Consider the following 24,706-nt stretch of genomic DNA (forward strand, 5'->3'; position numbering starts at 1 on the left):
TGAAGGGCGGAAGCCGCCCGCGAGACGAGCCGTAAACGGCTCCCTCGCGCCACTTCCGGCCGGCTTCCGCAGACGGGGCTGGTGGGCGATCGTGAGGCGCCGGAGGACGTTCCCTGCGGCCGGAGCCATGGAGATGCCTCTGCCGCCCGACGGTGAGGCCCAGCCTGGGCTCGGGGACCGTTTCTTTCTCCCTGGAATCCCTTCTCGGTCCGCCCCGCCTTCCGGGGTTTCCGGGCCTAGGAGGGGGCGGGGCTCGGCCTCCCGGGTTCGCCTGCGGCCTCTCCCGCGGGTCCCCGCATCCCCGGCGCGTGTGTGGCCCCTATCGGGACCCGTACAAGGGCGGCCTCTCCGGAGCCCAGCCCTAGGGACCCCGGCCCGGCGGACGGGGGCTGCGACGCCAGGGCCCCCGGATTTGGGCGGTCCTCGCTGACGCCCCGCGTGGCCTTTTCTCCGTCCTCCAGACCAGGAGCTTCGAAATGTCATCGACAAGCTGGCCCAGTTCGTGGCTCGCAACGGGCCCGAGTTTGAGAAGATGACGATGGAGAAGCAAAAGGACAACCCGAAATTCTCGTTTCTGTTCGGAGGCGAGTTCTACAGTTACTACAAGTGCAAGCTGGCGCTGGAGCAGCAGCAGCGTGAGTTCTCTCCAGCTCTCAGGCCGTCCCTTCCAGCGATTCCCTTCTCTGACTCCAGTTCGGGCTCCGCCACAAACCGCCTTCCTGTGGGCCGCATGCTCTGTCTCTGAAAATGGGGCAGCTGCGCCTTCATGATCCCTTCCCCTGTTCCCAGGGCCCTGCACCGAGCGGCTTCGGGGTCCGAGTGTAATGGAGAACGAGGTTATCGATTCTTTTAGGCTCCGGATCAGGGATTTCTCTGTTGTTCTTGCAGATGTGATGACTTAAGTCAGCAGGAGTAGAGTGGCTGTTTCAGTGTTTTTCCGGGGTAGAAGTGAGAGAAGCTGGACAGGGATCCTCCTGGCAGGCACGGTCCAGGACCCTTTGTGAGCTCTGTGGGTCTAGCAAGATTTTTGTGCATTTCAGGTGTTTGCAGTCCAGATCCAAAAGACTTGTTTGAGTTTTAGTTTTTGGGAGATATTTGTCGATGTTCACTGGGGCTGGATATCAGGATTCCAGCCCTGCCCTCAGAAGAGTTTAAGATGGGTTTAAGAATCACAGCTGGCTTTTAAATAATAGATAGTCACCTGGGGGTAGGGTCCCTGAGGGCAGAGCCCACCTCTGTCTTGTTCCGTGTCACATTTCTAGATGCATTGTTTGAATGAATGAAGTTGAGGCTGCCAAGTACTTGGGCATTGACTACAGGCTCCCTGAGGCCAACCAGATCCTGTTTGGGTCTTGTGCCCTGGTACGTGGTACTTAGTAGGTGTTCTATAAAAAGCTTGTGGGAAACAGCAAAGGTGCAGTGGCATGAGTAAATACAATGTTTAGGGAACGGTAAGAGAGACCATGAGAGGCCCAGCACAGCTGGAGCATGGAATGTATATAGAGGAAGGAAGGGTTTGATCTGGAGTGGTAAATGCCAGGAAGAAGGTTTGGGTTTTCTCCTGCAGTCTAGGGGTTCATCTGGTGCCCAGTTAGGTTTGAGTGGGGGTACGGGTGATTTGCCTAAAACCATAGGCAAATTGTTGTGTTACAAAAACATGTTTTTGGAGCAGCCATTCCTTGGCCCCAGCATATCACTTTGGAAACTGCTGCTATAGGCGGCGAAAAGCTACAAGAGAGTTTGAAAGAAGGGAGAGGTGGGTCAGGTGTGTGTGGCCAGTGTGGCCTCTACTGTGGCCAGGCTGGAGGGGCCATGAGTGGAGGCTGCAGACTAGTGAGGTTAGTTGATGGTAAGGTCTGAATTCGGTCAGCAGGTTGAGTCAGATTGGGCATGGGAGCAAGTGGGGTTAAGGGGTAGAGTTCACGAACTGGGACACCATTTGGATATTGACGAGGGTGGCATAACCAGGCAGAGGACAGTGCTTTGATTCATGTGACTGTGAGGGGAGCCCACTCCCTCCCTGGAGGGTCGCCCACTCCCTCCCTGGAGGGTCAGAAATCAGAAGCCACTTGGGACTTGGTAATGTAATGGGGGGGGGAAGGATAGGGTGTTTCTAACAGGAAGATGGGAGTTCAAGAAATGCCTTCTGCAGGCAGCAGCATTTCGGCTGAGATTAGAGGATGTTTGACAGTTAGCCAGCTGGAAACAAAGAAAAGTTCACAGAGGGAAGAGCCTTGGGAGGGGCTGGGAGTGGAGGGGGCAGTAGCTCAGAGTGGGTAAAGCCCAGGGAAACGGGGATGCTTGGAATGGGCAGAGACTGGGATGCAGAAGAGGGGAGGGCTGGCTGGCCAGGGACTTAGGGATTCTCTCCGAAGCTTCTGGGGAGGTCTTGGAGGATTTCAGGTCTGTGTTGCAGAGCAGGCTTAGCCATGGTGTAGCTGGCACTCCACCTTGGTAGTTTGAGGAGTGAGCCCCAAGGCTCTCCTAGAAGGGCGCTTTACAAAGTCTGCTGAAGGCCTAGTTTTTTATTTTTTGTTTTGTAAAACTTCCAATCTGTTGTGGAAAGTACACTTTTGCAAAATACAATAAAACATGATCTGTGAAATGTCAAGTTGCTATGAAGGTGCCAGGAGGCTCCCTTGGCATTTCTAGACTCGTCCGGTTCAGGTTCCACCCGGGGCTGGTGAACAGCAGCTCTCCGGCCGTGCTGTGAAGTACATGGGGCAGGAGGGGACCCAGGGAGATCAGTTCCAACGGTGATGCAAGTGACAGCAGAGTCATAGTGGTGATGGCAGGGACACGGGCTGGTGTCATCTAGGAGCATGCCTTTACCACCCAGGGTGGCTTGTTACTGCGGGATGAGGGAGAAAGATATGCCGGGACCTTCTGGGCTTCGGTTAAGGGCATAGCTATGCCAGCCACGGAGGCCGGGAGGGGCCCTGGGGAGGTGGAGCACAGGGCAAGAGGACACGCGGGCCTGTTTGAGGTTCCTTTGGAAAGTCCTTGATCAGATCATCATGCGAGGATTCCAGGATAGAGAGGGTAGAGGAAGGAGCAATGGCTCGCAGCTCCTGTGTCCCACTACCCTGTGGACTGGCCCAGAGGAGCGGGCAGAACCAGGCACCCCTGCATTCAGGGGTCCGACGGAGGAAGACACAGGGGCCTGGGGGTGGCCACACAGGGCTATGTGAGACAAGGACCTGAGACAGGGCGGAGTGGCTGAGGAACAATGTCCGTGGCTTCCCTGGGGTGGGGGGTGCGCAGCCAGACTGCTGGGGGGCGACAGAAACGGGAGCAAAGAATTGAAGATGAGTCTCAGTGGTAAGATCGGTGGCAGAGGGACGTGGGGCAAAGGTGTTTTTAAAGACGGGAGCTGCTCAGGAGGTGGCAGGGTTGGGACTCGAGAGATCCCATTGGGGAGGGCTGTTTGTCTACCAGCAGCCATGATCTGGGTTCAGCAGGGGCCTGGGTGAAGGGTCTAGGGGGATGTGTGTGGTCGCAGCTGGAAGGCCGGTGGGCCAGGCCAGATGGTGGGTGGGAAAGGGGGCAAGGTGACGTCACACTGAAAAGTGTCCAGGGCTAGGACCCTGTCAGTGGGGGGCAGGGCAGGAGGGGCCGGGCACAGAGTGAGGGGTCTGCAGCACCTCGCAGGGGTTCTTGTGGGTGGGAGTCTAGGCAGGGGTTGGAGCTGCCAGAGCGGCAGCCGAGGGATTGCCTTCTCATGGGGGCCACCTTTCCTCCTCTCCCACCAGTCATCTGCAAGCAGCAGGCCCCAGAGTTGGAGCCAGCCGCGGCCCTGCCCCCCCTGCCCCAGCCCCCGCTGGCCCCGGCGGCGCCCATCCCGTCAGCCCAGGGAGCCCCATCCATGGACGAGCTCATCCAGCAGAGCCAGTGGAACCTGCAGCAGCAGGAGCAGCACCTGTTAGCCCTCCGACAGGTATGGGGCCTGCTCCTCCCCACCCCCTCACCGCCTCCCCTCTGGCCCAAGCTACGTGCCAGGAACTCAGCCTGTGCCTCTAGGTTTGCATAGCAGCAGGCAGAAGAATGCTTCACCGCACACGGGCTGTGTCTCCCCGGGGCTGCCACCACCTGTGGTGTTTTAGCTCAACCCCTGACACCGGACAAACTGTTGCTGCTTCTTGTGGGTGAAATGATTCCACAAGCTCTCTGCTCAGACACCCTTTGTGCGGGGCGGACGCCCACAGGTGGGGCCACGTTAGGAACCGTGAAGTAACTGTGCAGGCCAGGTGGCCTCTAGTGCCCTTGGCTCCAGCTCCTACTCACTAGGTCACCCCAGGCTGTTGTAGGGAAAGACCCTTTTGTCCTGGTTAGTCATCATCTGATTTTTTGGCCAAAGTACAATAGGATGAAATGTTTGAAAAACAAGACAAGTAAGAAACAAGAGCTCTGAAGCACTAGCCCCGCTTTTATTACTGGATGCAAGATGTAAAGTTACCATCATTCTGCTGAAAACAACTCTAGAATGTTCCCCCTTAGTTTCCACACAGTGCTTGTCAGGGATTGGGGGGCCTGACTGCCCAAGCCCGCAGCAGCTCTGGGCCTCAGCGGATCTAGTCGGTGAGGCCCCGCGTCCCAATTTAATTCTCATTTCCCTGACTGCCTGTGTGGTTGCTCACCTTTCCCTTGACTGGCGACCGTTTGGACATTTTCTCAGTGTTGTCGTCTGTCCACCCCGTCCCTCCGTTTTCTTTCTGTTTTTGTTGATTTGCTGAGGTTCCTTGTTCTTTTGGGTGTTCGTTCTTCCATCTGTCACCTCGGGGCAGACATCGTCTCCTGCTGTGTCCTGGTTTGTTTTATCCTGAGTCTGCTGCGGTAATGGCTGTGACCATGACTGCCCCAGGAGCCTGTCTCGGGGTTTGAGTGTGACATCCTGGCACCGGGAGTAGGGCACCGAGAAGCCAGGCTCTCCCTAGGCCGAGGTCCTCCTCACGCAGTCTCTATCCTGCTCGGCTTCCTAGGAGCAGGTGACCGCGGCTGTGGCCCACGCCGTAGAGCAGCAGATGCAGAAGCTCCTGGAGGAGACCCAGCTGGACATGAATGAGTTTGACAACCTGCTGCAACCTATCATCGACACCTGCACCAAAGATGCCATCTCGGTGAGGGCAGGTGGCAGGGGGGTGCTTCCAAAACAGGTGCTCCCTCCCGATGAGGGGGACACTCCCAGGCTGGGCTGCTCCAGAGGAGGCCTATCTCTCCCTAGCCTTTCCTCTTGAGCACGGGGTGGGGTGGGGAGAGGGGGTGGGACAGCCTGTGGGCAAGGTGTGCTGCTCCCAGGCGGAAGGCAGGTGGCAGCTCAGCGTGCCCCTGAGCCCTGGGACGCCGTGCCCCCGGGCTATGCCCTCGCACCCCCGTGCCCCTGCATGCGCCCTGACTCAACCACCAGCCTGGCTCTTGCAGGCTGGGAAGAACTGGATGTTCAGCAATGCCAAGTCCCCGCCACACTGTGAGCTGATGGCGGGCCACCTCCGGAACCGCATCACGGCCGACGGGGCGCACTTCGAGCTGCGGCTGCACCTCATCTACCTGATCAACGACGTCCTGCACCACTGGTAAGGGCCCTGCTGGACTGCGCCTCTCCACTGGCGTCTGCCGGCCCTCCGCGGGGCTGCGCTCGTAGCCTGGCCTGCCCGGGGACTGGTGGGGGGGGGGTAACTTGTCCAGAGACCCCAGAGGAGGGTTGGTCTGAGCCATGAGCTCACCATCGGAGGACACCCCGCGCCCCTACATCTTGGCCTCGTCACGGGCCACTGTCCCTTCCTCGCTGTCCTCGGGGAAGCATCTGGGTGTCTTTCCATGTCCGTCTCTCTCCAGCGCCAGCTTCTCTGCGCGTGATCTACACACAGACACAGCCCTGTCCCCTGACTGCGCTGCTGCAGGATCCCTCCCAGGGGTCCTCTCTGCTGCCCTCTCTCCCGCCCCTTCCCCCAGCCCTCCCGAGGCCAGGCCGGTGTTTGCAGCGTCTGCTACCCTGATGCTAGAGGGTCACTTGACAGACCCCGACAGCTGGGCCAGAGCAGGCCCGGGGAGGGGATCGGCGGAAGCACACGTTGGTGGCGAGACCAGTCCTTAGCCGTCCAGATTGGCTGCCAAGTTTGGCTTTGAGCTTGGCCTGGCTGAAGGGGACAGTTCCCGTGAGAGCAGCAGAAATGGATTCTGCCTCTCCCCGACCCTTCCCCCGTCTTGCCCCATCGCCTACTGCGTTCGTGCAGCCTGGGTCCCTGCCCCTCCACTCCCTGTTTCCTGGGCCACACAGGTGGCTCTGTTGCCACTTGGCCACTCCCTGCCTCGTCACTCCTTTATTCCTTTGCTGTTGGGAGACCGGCAGCTGCTCAGAACCTTCTTTGCTCTTCTGCTTCCACCAGCCGCTGTGCTGACCAGGGCAGCTCTGCAGAGACACAGCCCATGGCTGGCGGTCGTCCTGCCGGGCTCCTCTTGAGTTGTGCTCTGTCTAGGAGCCCTGTGCGCTCACCCTGTCCTCCCCTCCCCTCTCTTCCCATTCCCGCCCCTCCCCTCCTCTTCCCTGCCCTCCCCATCCCCAGCTGACTCTGAGCACCTCCGGTGAGCTTGGTGATGGGAGGGCTTCTGGCTGCTCGCCTCCTGCCCTGCTTCCTCCTCTAGGAGACACCACATGTGCCATCAGCCTCTGCCGCCCTCCATGCCCATTCACATGTGCAGCGCCCCGGGAGGATGGGAGGGCAGGCTGCCTCATGTCCCTAGATGCCTGGCCTGTCTGGCACCCTCCCTCTGGTTCCTAGAAGTGGGGCTCAAGCTGAGGTCTTGTGCGTAGGGGGTGACAGGGCTGAGTGAGGCCGTGTGGACAGCTGGGGCTCCTACGGGTCTTGGGTCTGTGGGTCCGTGTGTCCTTGTGCCACCCCTGGAGGGAGGCTTATTTTACTGATCAGGAGACCAAGGTGACAGACTCTTCTTTTCCTCCTTCCACTGCTGTCCGTCTGTCCCTTGGGCCCAGTTGCCAGCACAGGTCTTAGAGGGAGCCCAGCCCTTGTCCCAGCTGGGTTGGGGGCCCACGTCCCAAGAAGGCAGAGGGTGCTGTGGCTGGAGCCGCAATGGTAACGGGCGCGTGGCCGGGTCCCGCCCCAGGGCCCTGACGCGCGGAAGGTCTCTCCCTCACAGCCAGCGCAAGCAGGCCAGGGAGCTGCTGGCCGCCCTGCAGAAAGTCGTGGTGCCCATCTACTGCACCAGCTTCTTGGCCGTGGAGGAGGACAAGCAGCAGAAGATCGCCCGGGTATGTGGGGCAGCTGGGAGAGGCGGGGGCCAGGGGGCGGAGAGGGACAGGGTGGTGGAGATGCTAGGTTTCCTGCTGACCGCAGCCTCTCCCTCCTCCCCTGCATCCAGCTCCTGCAGCTCTGGGAGAAGAATGGCTATTTTGACGACTCCATCATCCAGCAGCTACAGAGCCCGGCCCTGGGGCTCGGCCAGTACCAGGTGGGTGCTCTCCCCACCCACACGGCGCTCTGGCTGCCACCGCATGTTCCCAGAAGTCATGTGGCCCCCAGCTCCCTCCTGGGGAACTGGCGATTTCAAAGGCCAGGTAGCACTTTCCAAACGGGGCGCCCGCCTGTGTCTCTGGAATGGTGGTGAGCAGCAGCCTCTGGAGAACCCCGTCCCATCCACTGTGACCACTGAGCCCCTCCCAGGTGAGCCCGCCTGACATTTCCTGGTGCCCTTGTGGCCAGCTTGCCCTGTCCACCAGGCACGGCTCCTGGTGGTGTCTTTGGCTTGTCGGCTCTGGTCCTCAGGGCCAGCTTCTGCATGTCGGAAGCATAAGCAAGCCTCGGTGTCGTCTGGGCTGCCGTGGTCTGATTATGTAGGCAGCGTTCCCTGTGTGTATGTCTGTCTTCTCGCCGGGGAGGCGTCTGCTCAGAGGATGGGGTGGGGGTTGCACAAGGCGGGCTGGGAGGGCCGCCCAGGTCTCCTTGGCCACCTCTGCTGTGACGCCGGCATCACAGCCCTTCCGCAGCTGCTAGAAGAAAAGGCAGAGCTCACGCCCCCTTTTCTCAGGTGGAAAGCTGTTGTTGTTCTGAAAGGATTTGGTTGAATGTCAGAAGCTGTGTTGGCTGCGTCCTCTGATGGTCTTGAGGGCCACCCCGCTGCTGGGCAGCTTTCATACTCAGCCCAAGTGAGGAACGCGGGTGTCATGCTTTTAAAATTTCTCCCGCTTGTTCTGTTAAGTAAAGCAGCAGACTTACTGCACCTTGTCACAGTGACGTGAACTGCTTTGTTTCTCCTGATTTTCTTCTTTCACTGCAGCTCACATTTACTCAGCTGCCCTGGTCCGTTTCCCTGTTATCTCACCAAGTTCTCCCCCGAAATCCTTGGAGGATAGGTCCTGTTGCTCTGTTTTATAGCTGAGGAAGTCGAGGCTCAGCAGGGTTGTGACTTCCTCAAAGCTGGGCAGCGAGTGAGCAGCACAGCCCGTGACAGCGGGCTGGAACGCTCGTCCAGGTCGTGTCTGTAACGGTTGTGCCAGAGGACAGGGTGTGGCTCTTCTTGCCCCTTCCTGGGATCAGTGAATCACGGACTTCGCTGCAGCCAGCATCCTTGTCACCGGTTTGGGGCTAGATTTAGATGATCTGTGCTTGTCGGGACTGCATTTTTCGTTTTACGGGACCATCCCCTCCCTGCCTGCCCACCCGAGGGACTGCCTTGAATTCCTCCGGCTTTCCAGGGCTCGTCCCGAGTGGCTCCGGAAGGGCTGGGACTCGGCAGCAGGCTCCGAGGCATCTGTCGTGAGTGTCGGCCACTCTCCTCTCTCTCTGCCAGGCGACACTTATCAACGAGTATTCCTCGGTGGTCCAGCCGGTGCAGCTCGCCTTCCAGCAGCAGATCCAGACCCTCAAGACGCAGCACGAGGAGTTTGTCAACAGCCTGGCCCAGCAGCAGCAGCAGCAGCAGCAGCAACAGCAACAGCAGATTCAGATGCCGCAAATGGAGGCCGAGGTCAAGGCCACCCCGCCGCCGCCCGCCCCGCCGCCGGCCCCCACGCCCGCCCCTACCATCCCACCAACCACCCAACCTGGTACGGAGCTCCCTGGGGGGGCCGCTCCTAGAAAGCAGCCTTCTCCCCCAGAGAAGGGCTCTGGTTCTAGGATCTGTTTCCAAATGCCAAGCCTGGGGGATTCACAGGCAGATGCCCCCAAACCTTACCACTCAGGTGATTACTCCCAGGGAACAGGGGAAAAGCTGCCCAAATGAGTTTCTGAGACCAGGCTTTTACACCGGATGGGCAAAGAGAAGGAATTACGGATATCAGGCATCATCCCTTGCAAACAAAGATGCAGAAATACTTCCCATCTGAAATCTAACCAAGTATTAAAAAAATAAAATAATGATGCGGTAATAGGCTTTCCCCCAGGCATGTGTAAGGATGGTTTAGCACTTAGAAGTCTCATCAGACAACAGATGAGGTGGGAAACGATCTTTCAAGTGGTTGAAGAAGAGATTTTTAATAAAATTCAGTGATGAAAATTTTGGAGCAAACTAGGTACAGAATAAGTTACGGTATTTATCTGAAAGCTCTCAAAGGGGTGTGTCCCCGGTGAGGGCAGCCTCCCCGCCTCTCGCCGCCTTCCTGGAGGCCATCGGTTTCGGGCGGCTTCACGCAGCCAGGATTTCCCGAGAGGTAAAGGCCCAGCCTGAGTTGGTCCCGGGTGTTACTGAACATGGTTTCAGGAGGCGCCCGCTGACCATTGCCACCACCAACCAACTTCTTGTCTGGCTCTAGATGACAGCAAGCCTCCCATCCAAATGCCCGGCTCCTCCGACTATGACGCCTCAGGAGGAGTCCAGGATCCTGCCGCGGCCGGCCCCCGGGGTCCAGGGCCCCACGATCAGATCCCGCCCAACAAACCTCCGTGGTTTGACCAGCCTCATCCTGTCGCTCCTTGGGGCCAACAGCAGGTATTTTCCTAGACTTGTGGTAGGGGTGGGCAGGCGGTCCCCTGTGCGGGTCTGGGGGCTGGGCTGGGCTGGCTTGCTGGGGAAACAGGTTCTGCAGTGGCTGGGTGGGGGGGCAGGGCAGGACAGTCTGGGCCTCACACCCATGCCCATGCCAACATCCGGGCCTCTTAGGAGCAGTGGTCCCTGTGTTCCTGTGAGGGCTGGGCAGTTTCGAATGGTCCATTACAGCAGGGTGAGCGGGGTTCTGTCCCTTCTCTAATTCAGCCAGCATGGCGCCAACATTCTGTCTCCCTGGAAAGAACACTACTCACGTAAGGAAAGGGAAGGTCAGATGTGTAGGACTGGCAGTGTTTTCTGGGGCAGAGGTGCTGGTCACTCCCTCTGGTTCTTTGAGCTCAGAAACTTCTAGGCCAGGGCAGGGGTCATCTTATCCAGTGTAGCATGACTGGAAAACACCAGAAACATCCACTTGCTCTCTGGCCACTGGATCTGATCTCATGGAGCCTTTGGGTGCAGCCCTGGCCTCTCCTGGACATCCACCTTCCCCTTGACAGGACCCAGTGATTGCGGCCCTGCTAGGTGACTCTGTGGTGAGGACGGGAGGGAAACGGCTCTAGACTGATAAGAGGGGCTTGTGGCTTTGAGTTACCTGTTGCACCTGTGCCCCCCCACCCCCCCGCCCCAGAACCTGAGGTTTAGGAGAATAGATTTAATTTCACAGAAGATTGGGCCTCCCCGTAAAGACAGCTCCCACTTACGAGCGCCCAGTGATAATCACGCATCTTATGGGTACCCTCTGATGGTACACCATTGTGTAGGTGTCTCAGGGTCACTTCTGGGGACTGGTAGGTTGGGCTTAGGACAACAAGGGTCCCCTTGCTGAGGGTCTGCTTTGGGACACAGGTACACTTGGTCTGGCCTGCCCACGTGGGATCTTAACACATTTTGAAATAACATTTTTTAAATATTAGTTTACTGATTGATGTATTGATTTGATTTGATTTTTGGTATGTGGGGCTTGAACTCAATGGCCCCGAGATGATGATCTGAGCCGAGATCAAGAGTCGGATGTCACCGATGGAGCCACCCAGGTGCTCTGAAGTAATAACTGTATTTAGAATGTGGCTTCTAACCTCTTGAAAGACCTGAGGGTGTGGTGTGGCCCAGGTCCACCTCTGCTGGCAGTCAGCAGGGCCAAGCAGCTGTAACCCTAAAGATGGGCCCCCTGGTCATCCAGTCCTCGGTACATCCCACTGTGGCCATGAGTTTGGGGTTAAAATCCCGGTTTCAAGTCTCACAGCCGCTGGGTGAGATCTAGAGCTCATGTTGTCTCCCACTACAGAAAGAGCGACCTTTCCTGAGATGGGGTTTGAGGGCAAGTAGTTACTATGGGAGCTGACCCAAAAGACTACCCAGAGCAGAGGTTAAGTGACACGGAGGGGGCTGTCATCAGGGCAGGTGTCTACCATGGGCCCCCGGGGTGCAGCTCCTCCTTGCGCTCCGCAGGCCGTGGGGGATGCACCCTTGCATGAGCCACCAAGGGGTACAGGAACTGGGACGCGTCTGCCGGCTTCCAGGTCAGGCTGCCAAGCTGGGAGTGTTGGCATCCCTGGCACTTGGGGCCCACCCAGCTCCAATGCAGACATAGGAAACCCTCAGCCGAGGTGTAGGTCTGAGCCTAGGAGCGCGCACAGGCACCCCAACCCCCACTGCACGGCTGAGCAGAGGAGGCCGCACCACCTCAGGGCCGGGTCGCCTCCATGGCTGGAGAGCCACACTGCCGAGGTGTGCCCGGTGTAGGCCAGGCCTCGGGAGGGGCTCACGTCCATTCTTTGCCTTGCAGCCTCCCGAGCAGCCGCCCTACCCGCATCATCAGGGTGGGCCGCCCCACTGTCCCCCCTGGAACAACAGCCACGAGGGCATGTGGGGCGAGCAGCGTGGGGACCCCGGCTGGAATGGCCAGCGTGACGCGCCCTGGAACAGCCAGCCCGACCCCAACTGGAACAGCCAGTTTGAGGGCCCCTGGAACAGCCAGCATGAGCAGCCGCCCTGGGGCGGGGGCCAGCGTGAGCCACCCTTCCGCATGCAGCGGCCGCCGCACTTCCGAGGGCCCTTCCCGCCCCACCAGCAGCATCCGCAGTTCAACCAGCCGCCGCACCCCCACAACTTCAACCGCTTCCCGCCCCGCTTCATGCAGGACGACTTCCCCCCACGGCACCCCTTCGAGCGGCCACCCTACCCTCACCGCTTCGACTATCCCCAGGGGGACTTCCCTGCCGGTGAGTGCGAGGGTGCCCTCCGTGGGGACTGTCCTGTGTCCGGGAAGCGCTTCCCTCTCCTGCTTCTTGTTTCCTGAGGCGGTGCTGGCAGCTGTTTGCGGGAAACCCCCCCGCAGTGGCCACCCCCCCACCCCCCCATGGCCAGGAGGGTCCTACTTGACATCAGTTGCAGGACCTGGGAGGTCCCCTGAGTCAGGGTGACAAGCCGGGGGTCATGGGATGGTGTAGAAGTCCCGTCTGGGCCCTCAGGCACATGACACACTGGGCTGGCAATAGAGCTGAAGTCTCATTCTGCTGCCCACACACCTGGGGAGGAGGAAAGGCATGAGCCTTCTGGAAGGACAGTTGCAAGCTCCGCAGCAGGCAGGCAGGCAGGGCAGGGAGTCTAGGGGCCTTCCCTGTTCCCTGTCCCGCTGTTTTAGCAGCTTTTTTCATTGCCTTTCTTGGAAGAATCTATAGAGTTGTTGGGTTTTTTTTCTTTTCAAAAAAAAAATATTTCTACTCTGTCGCCTCTTTTATTTTTGCTTTAAACTCCATTCTCGGCTACAAGTTTAGCCGAGACCAAGGAGCACATGTATTCGCCGGTCCACGCTTCCCGGGGCCATGGTAACAAAGTGCATGTGGCAGGCGCTTCCACCAGCTCCGGGGGCTGGAAGTCAGAGACCACCGGGTCTTCTTCCCGTCATCGTGTCCTCCTCCCTCTGGGCACATTGGTGTCCTGCCAGTTGTGTCGGATCGGGGTCCACCTGCGGGATCTCCCCTCAAGTGAATCACCTTTTAGAAATGCCCTGTCTCCAAAGACAGTGGTAGTGATCGGCCCATAATGTTGCTCCTTTAAGGTTTTGTGATTGCCCTGGTTTTCCCTTCCACCTTGAGTGGTGGTATGGGTGCAGGCCAGGTCGCCCCCATTCCGGCTCCTCCCCAACTAGCTACACAACCCCGGGCAGCGCGAACAGGAGAGGAGGTGCTGGGCAGCACTGCCCAGCAGTGGGTGGTGGGCCCTCTGTGAACGCCTCCCATGGGCACCTGTCCCCTTGCAGATCATGGCCGCATTGTCCTCACTGCCCTGCTCACAGCTGCCCGGTAGGCCTGAAAGGAGTTTTTGTTTTGCAGAGATGGGACCCCCTCACCACCACCCCGGCCACCGCATGCCTCATCCTGGGATCAACGAGCACCCACCCTGGGGTGGGCCCCAGCACCCTGACTTCGGCCCTCCTCCCCATGGCTTCAATGGGCAGCCCCCCCACATGCGGCGACAGGGCCCTCCCCACATCAACCATGATGACCCTAGCCTGGTCCCCAACGTGCCCTACTTCGATCTGCCTGCAGGGCTGATGGCCCCCCTCGTGAAGGTAACATCACCACGGCGAGCGCCCAGCTTCATAGCACACGCTGGTGCCGGCTTCTGGGCCTCCGTGTAACAATCTCAGACGTGGAGCCCAGTTCCCAGCAGGGGACAGACAGACACTGCTTCTCGGGGTCCCTTCCCGCTCGTTGCTATGCCCAGCAGACATGACTAGTCAGTGGGAACGTGTCCGAGCCAACGCCTCTTCCTCAGGCGAAAACGAGCAAGGCCTGTGTCCCCTCTGCTCGCTCTCCACGCGTCCCTCCCGGTGCTACACGCTTTGCGGCCGTGAGTGGGCCGGGCCGGGCCGGGCACGAGGTGCGGGTCCTCTTGATCCCGGCCCTGGGAAGCTGCCTTGTTCAGGGGCTGACAGTGAAGACCTTTCTTAGAGAAGGGGTGGCCTCCGAGCTGGGCCTGCAGGGAACACAGGGAGGGGCAACGCTGGGGGTGCGCGGGGAGCAAGGCTAGGTTGGGAGCAGCTCCGGAGATGTGCTGGCGGGGCAGGGCGCTTCCCGTGGCTCCTGAGGCCCCATGGGACTAGAAGTTGAGAGGGGCCACACGGGGGTAGCAAGGGGTGCAAGCTGAGCTGGCTTCTGGCGACGGGGTTCCCTGGATTGGGCGGAGGCTGCTGTGACCTGGGAGGAGGCCCCGGGATAGGACTTGGGAGCACAGGGCAGAAGTCTCCAGGTGGCAGCATCTGGGATCCCCGTCATGTCTCAGTAAACCAAGGGGTCTTACTGTCACCTCAGCTTGGAGTGTGTGTGTCACGTCTGGAGAGAGTACTTGGTGTGTGGTGTGTGTCTGGAGAGAGAACTTGGCCCCAAAGCACTCTTCCGCCACCTCGCCTAAGAGATCATTGATGTGGCTGCGGCCTTGGTGGGATTCCCCAGGAAGGGCAGCAGGAGGAGCTAGTGTCCAGGGTAACCCTGTATCCCCCGACCCTGCTCCCCCAGTCACCACAGCACCCTGGGTGGGCAGGAGGGGGGTTCTGGCAGGGCGTGTCTGAGAATTGTCTTTTCCTCTACAGCTGGAAGACCATGAGTACAAGCCTTTGGACCCAAAAGACATCCGCCTCCCACCCCCCATGCCGCCCAGCGAGAGGCTCTTGGCAGCCGTGGAGGCCTTTTATAGTCCCCCTTCCCATGACAGGCCCAGAAACAGGTATGGCGCTTGGGGACCAGGGATGGGGCTGGGCTGGGCTTGGGGTCCTCTGTCCCCTTCTTCTGGCCTGACTTCTGCCTGGATTGGCTTCGTGAGAAGGACTGCTAATGAGCACGCCTTCTGCCCCAGGTGGTATGAGGCCCAGCTGAGGAGCAGGGCAGGCTGTACAGTGCTAGGCCGGGTTACGGCCCGTCTCGCCCCTGGCTGTGGTAATAAGTGTCACACATATGGTGTCTCTCAACGAAGGGCCTCTCTAGTGGGGACACATTAGAACAAATTGGCCTCTCAGGTGTGGCGTATTTCAGACTATGTGCTTATGTGCCCCAAGTTTTGTCACGAGAACACCCCACCACCACCACCAGGACACCCTCCAACGGACTCGTCACCAGTCCAGCTAAAACTGTCTCCTGCCCTGTTCTGGGTCACAGGCCTGTCCATCTAGGAGTCAGAGCTCCTTTGTCCCCAGCTAGATATAGGCCATAAGAGCCACCTGAGCTATTTCGGGAAACATTGATGTGGAAAAGGCATGCGAGCCAGGCCTGTGCCCAGCCTCTCTGCTTTCCCGTGTGAGGAAGGGCTGCCCATGGTGCCGGACCCGGCTCAGCGTCCAAGGGAATGAGGGAGGGGAGGAAAGCCTGGTGGGCTTCACTACTGCCGACTTGCACGAGTTCCCTGCGGGAGGGAGGCTGGCAGAGTCACACAGGAACTGCCCGTGTCTTACAGTGAAGGCTGGGAGCAGAACGGCCTCTACGAGTTCTTCCGAGCGAAGATGCGGGCACGGCGGCGGAAGGGCCAGGAAAAGCGCAACAGGTGAGGGCCCGGGTGCCCATGCATGGTCAGCCTGCGTTGCGAGCTAGAGCAGGCCCGAGGCACTGTTAGATACCCCGGCAGACCCGCCATCCAGTCACGCCCCCGGCCATCCTGGCTCCCCTGACGGGCAGACGGAGGGAGGACCGGTCTCTGCTTGGTTCTGGGGTGGGTTTTCCCCACAAGGCCCCAGTGAACACCTAAGACGCCAGCCCCAGAGGGGTTTGCCGTCATGTGTGATCAGCTGTGACCTGGAGTCCTCTGAGGGGAATGGGCAGGTCTGGGTGCAGGGTGCACCCAAAGGTGCAGCCTGGGGTCTTCCAGAAAGTTCGAGGTGCACCACTCACCAGGCCTCTCTCTGCAGTGGCCCCTCCCGGTCTCGGAGCAGATCCAAAAGCCGAGGGCGCTCTTCTTCCCGCTCCAACTCGAGGTCGTCCAAGTCCTCCGGCTCGTACTCCAGGTCCAGATCGCGCTCCTGCTCCCGCTCCTACTCCCGCTCCCGCTCCAGGTAGGCTGGGGGCCGTGCGTGTGGACTGGGGCCCCTCGGTGGCACCCGTGGCCGCGCCCACCGCCCGCTCTGTCCTCCCTGCAGGAGTCGCAGCCGCTCCCGCTCCTCCCGCAGCCGCTCCCGCTCCCGCTCGCGCTCCCGCTCCAAGTCCTACTCCCCAGGAAGGAGACGTCGGTCACGGTCCCGGAGCCCCACCCCGCCGTAAGATTTCTGTCTTAACTGTCCAGCGACCGCTGGTAGCGCTGGACGCCTCTGATGCTTTGCTGTGAATGTTGAAAGCTGTCGCTAGAAGATGTGCCCCCGGTGGCCCGTGCCGAGGCGGCCCCTCAGGGACCGCGAATTCTAGCGCAGTGACAGTGGCACCTCACCTCTCACCTCGCTCGTACCTCCCGTGGTAACGTTGTAAAGCCTGAGGTAGCGGCGGGCTGTCTCTCAGCCGTCGGGGGTTCCGTGCGACCTGCCCTTGCCACTCAGTGTGGGGCAGGGCCCGGGGTAGGAGCTCCCCTAGCCGGCTGGCGAAGATGACGAAGAAGAATGCTAGAGACCCAGGATGTGTGTGTGTGTCCCTCTAACACTGGTGAATGTTCACACGCGCCACACGCTGTAATATTCTAAGAGTTTTCATTCCAATAAATGTATCGACTTTTTTTTAAAAAACGTAACCTGTCTTAATTTTAGTTCCTCGGCTGGTCTGGGTTCTAATTCAGCACCTCCTATACCTGATTCAAGGCTCGGGGAAGAGAACAAAGGACATCAGATGCTGGTGAAAATGGGTAAGGTTCCTGGGAAGGACCACCACCCGCTTTGGGCTTTCGGGGCTGGGGAGCCAGAGACGGTTCCGGCTCGCTCAGAACGAGAGAGGGCGAAGCCGCACGCTTCTCGCTGGGCGTTCTTTCTAACCACAGCAGCCTCACGTGTGTAAAGCACACGGGCGCATGTCATGCAGCTCTGCACAGGAAGTCTTGTTTAAATTCATGGATAAAGGGGCCAGATTTCGACTTCCGTGCATTGTAACCGCCCTCCCCCCTTTCTTCTTAAGGCTGGAGTGGATCTGGTGGCCTCGGCGTGAAAGAGCAAGGGATTCAGGACCCCATCAAGGGGGGGGACGTCCGGGACAAGTGGGACCAGTACAAGGGTGTGGGCGTGGCCCTGGACGACCCCTACGAGAACTACCGCAGGAACAAGAGCTACTCCTTCATCGCCCGCATGAAGGCCAGAGATGAGTGCAAGTAGGCGCTCCGCGGGCAGGAGCCGCGCCTCGGCTACTGCGTTGGGCCGTTGGGAACTTCCTGGCTCCCTGGCAGTGACAGACTGTAGGGACAGCTCGGGGGAGCGACAGAAGAGAAGGAAGACACTAGCTTGCCTAGGGAGAGTACCATGCTCCAGAGCGTGGGCCCCGCCTGCAAACCAGCTCCCTGCAGAAGCCAGAACCCGCCCGGAGATGCCCCGGCCACCCAGCCACGAGCCTCCTTCCCTCACCAGAGAAGCAAGAAACACGAGAGCCTCCAACCCTGGATACGAAGCCCCCTCGCCTGAAGGCACGGCCGTTCCGCACCTCCCCGCAGTCCGCTCTTAGGCCTGGAGGAGCGCGGAGGACCGGCCCCAGGCCGGGCGCCGCTGACACACAGAAAAACAGACCCTTTCTGATTGGCACTTACACAGGGCTTTCATTTTTACTCCAGATGTTTAGTGGTAGGGAAGGGAATGTTGCTCTAAGAGGATCCCAGTGAGAATTTGGAACCTGATTCCTCTTAGGGCGTGCTCATGGCCCGTAGTTCAGTTAACTTTAGTTGTTTGAGTTGAAATTTTTTCCCCAAACATTAGCCACTTACGGTCCCTGCAGAAACGAAGGTTCTAAGGAAGCTGATCTGAGGTATCTTCAGGTCATGGAGTGATGCCCTCAGAGAGCCTGTGTCCTTAGCGTCTCTGCTTGTGTTTGTCACTTAGAGGAACCCAACACCAGCGCTCGCGTGGACGGCCCACCCCGAGCCTGGCTGGGGAAAGCAAGCCCCGCCGTGCCTCGGGCCCGTCCCACCCTGCTGCCGAGGGGGCCTGGCCGGGAGGGTGGTCTGCGGGGACGGGCCGCGCCTGGCGTCTCTGGGCAGCTCGGGCGGTGCCGTCTCTTTGTACAAAACATTTTTCAGAAATTCTTTTCAGTAAGATGCAGAGTCCTCTCCAACTTTTCAACCTGATGTGATAAAATGATTTGATTTTGTTCTAGATTTCCTGTAGCTGTGAATTGTTTAAACGTGTCTGATTCAGGATAAAACGTAAACACGTGCTGTTAACGATTTCTTGTGGATTTTACTGTTTTGCCTTCAAATAAAAACTTTTTTTAAAGACCTTTTTCTCGGCGTGTTCGAGTTAGAAGCGTGCTCTGGCTGAGTCCGGAGGGGGCGTGCCCGGTGGGCCCGTGCTGTCTGAGTTGTGCTGTCTGCTCAGAAGCTGGGCCCTGGCGGGTCCCGCAGGTGTCCTCAGCCTGGATGTCTCGCGTGGGCTCCTCTGGAGCAGACGGGGCTTCTCACCCCTTCCATCTCCTCCACTCACTGGGCAGGCAGCCCCTGGCCCGTCTGGCCGCCTTGCGGGGCTCCAGACAGGCGGGCATCTTCCGTCGCCCCAGGAGTAGTGGTGACAGTGCCGCCTGTGGCTCCGTTTCCCCTGGCCGGTGCGTCCTTTCGGGTCTGGCGCCGGGCACCCTGAGGAGGCAGGGGCTGGGAGCGTCAAGCACTCCGGAAAGGCTGGAGCTGGGATTCTGCTTAGGTGAGTCCTCCGTGCCATCTGCCCCCACCACGGTCACCTGGAAAACAACGCGGGTCACAGCCACTGCACTGGACCAGCTCGGCGCGAGCCCACACACCCCGCCTCACCTCTGCGAGCTCACAGCTCCTCCTTCACCTCCTGCAGGGCGTCCTCCATGGACAGCGGGGCGGGCCTGTGCTGCCTGATGTACTGTGGGGCAGAGGACAGAGGTGTCACCACAGCAGCCTCAAGTCTCCTGAGGGCTTGGGTGTTGGGAGACGGTGCCTGTCCCCGTGGCTCCAGGACAGGCCAACCGAAAAAAAGGCAGGATGCCACGTGACCATGCCATGGAAGTGAGGGACGAGCCCAGAAGGCTCGGGTCTGAAAGAAAGAGTGACCATGGCTGGGGGTGAGGCTGGCAAAGGAGGGGTGCTGCCAGGGGAGCCGTCACGAGCACAGGGGGCCTGGGTGCCCCTCCCAGGATGTGGGCCCAGCGCCGGCAGTGAGAAGCCATGGTGGGCTGCAGGCAGGTGACACAGGCGGACCCCTGGAGCTGTGTCCCATCAACCAATGGGTAGGACCAACCCGAGGAAAAGGACTGCAGGGCTACAAGCGACAGTCTAGAATGGGGCAACCATCGATCAAACAACCCGTTTCCTTGAACAAATAAACTGCAAGGAGACATCAGAGAGATGGGGTGGGGGGGGGGGAGCAGGGGAAACCTGTGGAGCACAGGTTCTCAAAGTGGGTCCCTCCGTGGGCACGAGAGCCCGGAACCACTGCTCTCTGACCAGAAGACAAATAGACCCCAGACAATCTTGATGTGTCTGCGCTTTGGGTTCTGACAGTAACAAAATGTACAACTTGCACGAGATACGTGGAAACCTAACACTGCATATCCAATAAAGGATAAGCTCGTTTGGCTTTGATATAATAATGGTATCCTGACCGTATTTTTCAAAAGTCCTTGTTTTGAGAACTAGGGACTGAAACTGTAGAGAAAAGGACAAAAGTCAGCATGCAAAATAGCTCATAGAGGATGATGCCATTTCTATGTAGACATACACATTATTAAATAGAATGTTATGCCTATTACATGGTAATACATATTTGATAATATAGGATAACACAATACTGTGTAGACTACACATACTATAGTTCATGTTTACATGGGGAAAATCTGAAGAACATCGAGTTGGTAATAATCATCTCGGAAGTTATGGAGGGCTTTTACAAACTACCTCTCTCTCTAACGCCATCTTCATAAAATGAGAACAAATTTTTTATAACCAGACAAAAATTTGGGGAGAGAATGAGGTGTGACATTCTTGGCACTTCAGCTCCCAGGACTGAGGAGGCCCCTCTGGGCCAGAGCTCGGGAAGGGTCTGCCGAGGGACAGGACCACCCCCTCCACCCCCAAGGAGGCTGCCTTTGCTCCGAGGTCAGAGGCAGGCTCCTTGCGCTGGGAACGTAGGCGGCTGGGTCCACAGCGTCCCCGCAGCCCGCAGCTGAGCGCTGTCCCCTCCGTGTGCCGAGGCCCCTGCCCGCTCTCCCGGGAAGCGCAGCGTGCCATGGTCACCTGTTTGGTTTCCTCCAGGGTGTGGTAGTGGAATGAGTCCCGGTCCAGGGACCGCAGGAGGGACCCGTGCAGATGCCGGCTGGCCTCCACGAACTGCTGCGTCAGGCTCAGCTGCTGCTTCAGCATGTCGTTGAGCGCAAACACGGCTGGGCTGTAGGCTGTCAGGGCTGCACCGGCTCCCGGTCACTGGGGCCGCCTCCCCACCGGTGCACCCCGGAGCAGGGGGAGGGGGCCAGCCGCGTGGGACCCACATGCTCTGCAGAGCCCCTGTGCAGCCACATGGGGATGCTTTCTGGAAGGTACTGTCCCCCGAAGTACCCGAGGCCCCACCGTCCCCCGCCCCAGGTGCCCCTACCCTGGAGTGAGAGAGCTGCTTCCTGCGGGTGGCAGGAAGCAAATTTTTTATAACCATCCCGGGCTCCGGGAGATGCGCAGGTGGGAAGTTCAGCGCCCAGGAAGGAACCAGAGTCTTCATGCCCAACCACAGTGGAAGCCTAGTCAGTCAGGACCCCCTGCCCCACGGGAACCTTCTTCATGCCACTGAACTGCACACTTAGAAATAGCTAAGAGAGGACATCTTATGTGGGGTTGGGTTTTTTAAATTTATTTATTTATTTGGTGGAGACAGAGCGAGCATGAGCAGAGAGAAGGCAGAAGGAGACTCGCCCCCGAGCAGGGAGCCCGATGTGGACTCGATCCCAGGACCCTGAGATCATGACCTGAGCCGAAGGCAGAGGCTTAACCCACTGAGCCACCGGGGCGTCCCATGGTATGTGTTCTTAAACACAAAACTAAAATAATAAAAAATACAACTAAAAAACTTTTCATTAAATTCAAAACACATTGAAAAATGGAAGTTATGCGACCGTCCAGAAGGCTCATCAGGAGGCTGTGTAACAACAGGGAACAAGCTCTGGAGTGCTAGCTAAGCGGGAGGGTTTTCTGAGAGGATAGAAACAATCCTGTGGTTACAGCCACTATATTTTAGTATCTTCATCTTTTAAAAAATTGAAAGGGGCAAAAACAGAAGAGGTACTAGACAGATGCTAGTTCATGTCTCTCAAGGGGTCAGTGGCCCTGTGGGGACCTGATGCAGTCTGCGCTCCCATCGGCAGCTGCTAGGGCCTCCCCCACCATAGGCCGGGAGGGCTGCCCGGGCCCCTGCCACTCCCCAGACTCAGCAAGGCTCCATGGCCCGGGGCTGCTACCAGCTGAGTGTCTTCGGGGGGAAAACTACTATGGATTCTGGACACAAAGGCACAGGGACAAACACACAGGAATAGCCCAGCTGGGGTAGAGGTGTCACTCGTGACCCTCCTGTTTTATTGGACATGGGTATCCTTTGGCAAGACAGACCAAAGGTTCTCGGACACTCAGTCTGTCATCTGGGACCCTAGGAACCATGGCAGTTGCCTGAGACTGTGACAATCTCACCAATAGATTCCCTGAACCTGGCACTAATGTGGGGCCCGCCCCACCCACGGTGGCCTGGAAGCTGCACCCTCACCGCTGGGACCCACCTCACCAAACTGTTACCTTCTATCGAGTCCGCGCTGACGACATGACTGGCAATGGGCACAGGGTCCACGTAGGTCCCTCCCAGGGCAGGCCCGATGGCCGCCACGCCGGCCCCTATCCCAGGGACAAAGGGGGAGGGGGTGAGTGGGTAGGACACCTGCCATCAGTGGGTGGCACATGAGACATGAAGCCGATCTTTTCTCCTCTGAACAGGACAGCACCCCTTCTGGCTTTGTTAGCCTCTTCCCCCTTTCAAACTCTGCCCAAGCCGGCCTCCATCCTTCTGCTAGCTTCTCCTGGCACAAGTCAGTTGAGCTGTCCCAAGCGGTCACTACGGTCATGTAGACTGGAAACAGTGGCATCAGGCCCTCCCCTCCCTCGGCCTTCTACGGGCCATCTACAGGGCCACAGGCAGGCTTAGGAATGTGCCCTGCACTTGAAATCCGGTTTATTTAGACTGTGTTTTCCTTGCCTTTCGATGTTAAGCCTAGCCCAGGAAAATGGTGTCAGCTATGTTTGATGACAAAACAATACAGAAATGCACACATTCGTCCGAGTCAGACAACCAGCTGTGCCGTTGGGCAGCATGAGGCTGTGGAGATGAACATGGTGGTTTCCTGGGCTCCCAGGACCTTGAACGCCTTCTAGCAATCTGACCTGCCACATCTGCCTGACTTTCCTCCCTGAGAAACAAGAGAATGGCCCTGCCCTACCCCGCTGTGCAGCCCAGGCTGATCGATGGCTAAGCAGCCCCAAATCAAAATGAACACCACAGGGGAACCGTACCCTGCCTCACGCAGCCCAGGGATAAACTCTGGCAACCCTGGGGGTGTCCATCAAGATGAGAAAAGAGAGCGGAGGGAGGCTTAAAAGAAAGGGACCTTTCCATTCAGGTGGCCAAGATTAAAGCTGGGGCCAAGAGAAACGTCTAGAAGGTCACACTGGGTGTGAAGAGAAATGTTGGCCCGGGGCTACCGCATTTCAACCCTGATGGTGTGAGTGGCATCGCTGGGCACCACAGGACATGGAGCAGTGCCCCTCGCCTCCATCCATGAGACTATCACTCGGCCACGACAGCCAGAACTGGCTCCAACCTGGCTGAGGTCCCCTGGGAACAGGATCGCCACATTGTGAACCACCGCCTTCGCTATGGGACCTGAAACCTTTTGGGACATTTTAGAGCTTGGGAGGCAGCGGCCAACCCCCAAGGCAGCTGGCCCTCATCCTCAGAATAGGAAATGTGGCCCTGAGGCACCTCCCAAGCCGGCTAACAACGCCAACCTGATCCCCCAGACCCTGAAGCTCTGCATCGTTGTTTCCAAGGATGCCTGCGGCATGCACCCCTAGAGTCTGCGCCCCCTCATGGGGCGCATCCGCTTACCCTCTGCCCACTGGTAGGTGAAGGCGGGATCGAGGGTCTGCACGGCTGTCTCCTTTACAAGGACTCTCGTAATGTCCCTGACCTGCTTCTTCCGAGACTTCAGTGTTGGCAGGGCAAGGTCTGGCTGCAGACTTGCAGAGAATTCTGTCGAAGTGTCCAGTGTCCTGTCGGGAGACTCCTCAGAACAGGCCCTCGACTCGGATGCTGTTTCAAAATCTTCCGAATAAGCCGAGCTCACTGTGCTCGCTGTGGGCTCCTGAGACTTCGGCCTCGGGCTGGGAGCCGATAGCTCACTCAGGCACTCTGAGACCTCGCTTAGAGTGGGGGCTCCCCCGGCCCGGGGGCTTCGGCTGGATGCCTCATCCCGCTGGCCTTCTTTCTAAAATGAAGAATGACAGAGGTAACTGGCATGTGGCTTTGTCCAAGCAGTGTGCTCAGAATACTGCTGCGTTGGAATGGGTCCCCAGGGGGCCCAGCAGGTGAGGGTCCGCACTGGCCCTTCAGTGGCTTTGGGCAGGCCCAGGACTGGGAGCAGAACCCGTGAGTCACTCTGGCACAGGGCTGCCGCATTTGAGCACTGATGGCGTGAGCCTGTGTCGGTGGCACGTGCACAAACTCTGCCAAAATGTCATCATTCCGTATTATTACAACGTGCGTTCGGGAGTGAGGAGGTTACTAACACGGCAAGAATCATGACGGGGCACTGGGACGAGTATAGGTCAGCGTGGCGTCGTTACGGAGCGGTTTAAGGGGGACCTGCTTTGATCACCTGCTACGTTAAGCAGCCTTGTCCCGTTACCACCCAAATCAGGATCTTTCACAGGGGTGTTCCTGACGTTCCAAACTCAAACACTGTCTGCAGCGGGGCCATCCTGTGCAGTGCAGGACCCTGAGCAGTGTCCCTGGCCGCCGCCCCCAGATGCAAGCAGCGCCCTCTACCCCAGTCATGACTAAAAATGTCTCCAGACGTGCTAAGAGTCCCCTGGGGTTTAAGAACCATGGGCCTCAATGAAGCACCACCATTACAAACCTTTCCACATCACCGATGATGAAAAGTGATGGCTGTACTTACTCTCTGTTCCAGGTCTGAGTTCTCGCTGACAGCTGGAGCCAGATCTTCAAGGGATAAAAGATTGATTCGAAAATCTGGAATCAAAAATGCAACAGGGCAACATTGACTCATCTGTTTCCTTCTGAGGTAGTGCGGAGTGCTAGGATAGAAATGCAGGAAGCCGGCACAGGGATCCACACGCCTCTTCCCAAAGTCCTAAATATTTTCCACTTTGTACCCTCGACTGTATCACAGTTACTCAGTGTAAACAAATGGATGTGGCTGTGGTCTAATAAAACTTTATTTATAAAAACAGACACAGGGCCAGATGACTGGATGACGGCAATGCAGTGAAGGACACATGGTGTCAAACGTGCTCAAGATATGGGGGGTGGGGT

At 58.4% G+C, this 24,706-nt stretch overlaps 2 protein-coding genes across 8 annotated transcripts in view; one reads left to right on the forward strand and one right to left on the reverse strand.

Moving 5' to 3' along the window:
- LOC101683973 (calcium homeostasis endoplasmic reticulum protein) lies at positions 1–18,379 on the forward strand. 2 transcript variants are annotated; one of them, XM_045082205.1, is made up of 17 exons: positions 1–152; positions 462–635; positions 3,753–3,937; positions 4,980–5,117; positions 5,419–5,570; positions 7,120–7,264; positions 7,375–7,464; positions 8,803–9,058; positions 9,764–9,939; positions 11,783–12,218; positions 13,332–13,570; positions 14,591–14,724; positions 15,448–15,534; positions 15,896–16,039; positions 16,124–16,240; positions 16,718–16,812; positions 17,079–18,379. In XM_045082205.1, the coding sequence occupies exons 1-17, from the start codon at positions 128–130 to the stop codon at positions 17,270–17,272; spliced, it is 2,787 nt and encodes a 928-aa protein (XP_044938140.1). In that variant the 5' UTR covers positions 1–127; the 3' UTR covers positions 17,273–18,379. The 2 variants fall into 2 exon arrangements, with proteins under 2 accessions (XP_044938140.1, XP_044938132.1); XM_045082197.1 differs by having other exon boundaries at positions 13–152; positions 7,153–7,264.
- Positions 17,684–24,706, reverse strand: part of CUNH19orf44 (chromosome unknown C19orf44 homolog) — a 17,125-nt gene continuing 10,102 nt past the window's right edge. For 5 of the 6 annotated variants that reach the window (XM_013060629.2, XM_004761079.3, XM_013060628.2 and 2 more), the window contains 6 exons: positions 24,330–24,403; positions 23,258–23,636; positions 21,895–21,990; positions 20,359–20,525; positions 18,935–18,988; positions 17,684–18,836 (listed from right to left, as the gene is read on the reverse strand). In XM_013060629.2, coding sequence (XP_012916083.1) covers positions 18,561–18,836; positions 18,935–18,988; positions 20,359–20,525; positions 21,895–21,990; positions 23,258–23,636; positions 24,330–24,403 — 1,046 coding nt within the window. In that variant the 3' untranslated portion in view covers positions 17,684–18,560. Of the gene's footprint in view, positions 18,837–18,906; positions 18,989–20,358; positions 20,526–21,894; positions 21,991–23,257; positions 23,637–24,329; positions 24,404–24,706 lie in introns of all 6 variants that reach the window. The other variant, XM_004761080.3, reaches the window with a different exon arrangement.

Source organism: Mustela putorius, unplaced genomic scaffold (assembly GCF_011764305.1).
Source record: "Mustela putorius furo isolate JIRA1106 unplaced genomic scaffold, ASM1176430v1.1 tig00000095_pilon_pilon_pilon, whole genome shotgun sequence".
In the NCBI taxonomy this organism is placed as follows: domain Eukaryota; kingdom Metazoa; phylum Chordata; class Mammalia; order Carnivora; family Mustelidae; genus Mustela; species Mustela putorius.

Bases quoted from the DNA above. Each gene is read 5' to 3' on its own strand.
- LOC101683973 (XM_045082205.1), top strand. From the start codon at position 128: ATGGAGATGCCTCTGCCGCCCGACG. The intron at 3,938-4,979 runs GTATGGGGCCTG...TCGGCTTCCTAG, and splicing joins ACCTGTTAGCCCTCCGACAG to GAGCAGGTGACCGCGGCTGT. The intron at 16,813-17,078 runs GTAAGGTTCCTG...TTTCTTCTTAAG, and splicing joins TCAGATGCTGGTGAAAATGG to GCTGGAGTGGATCTGGTGGC.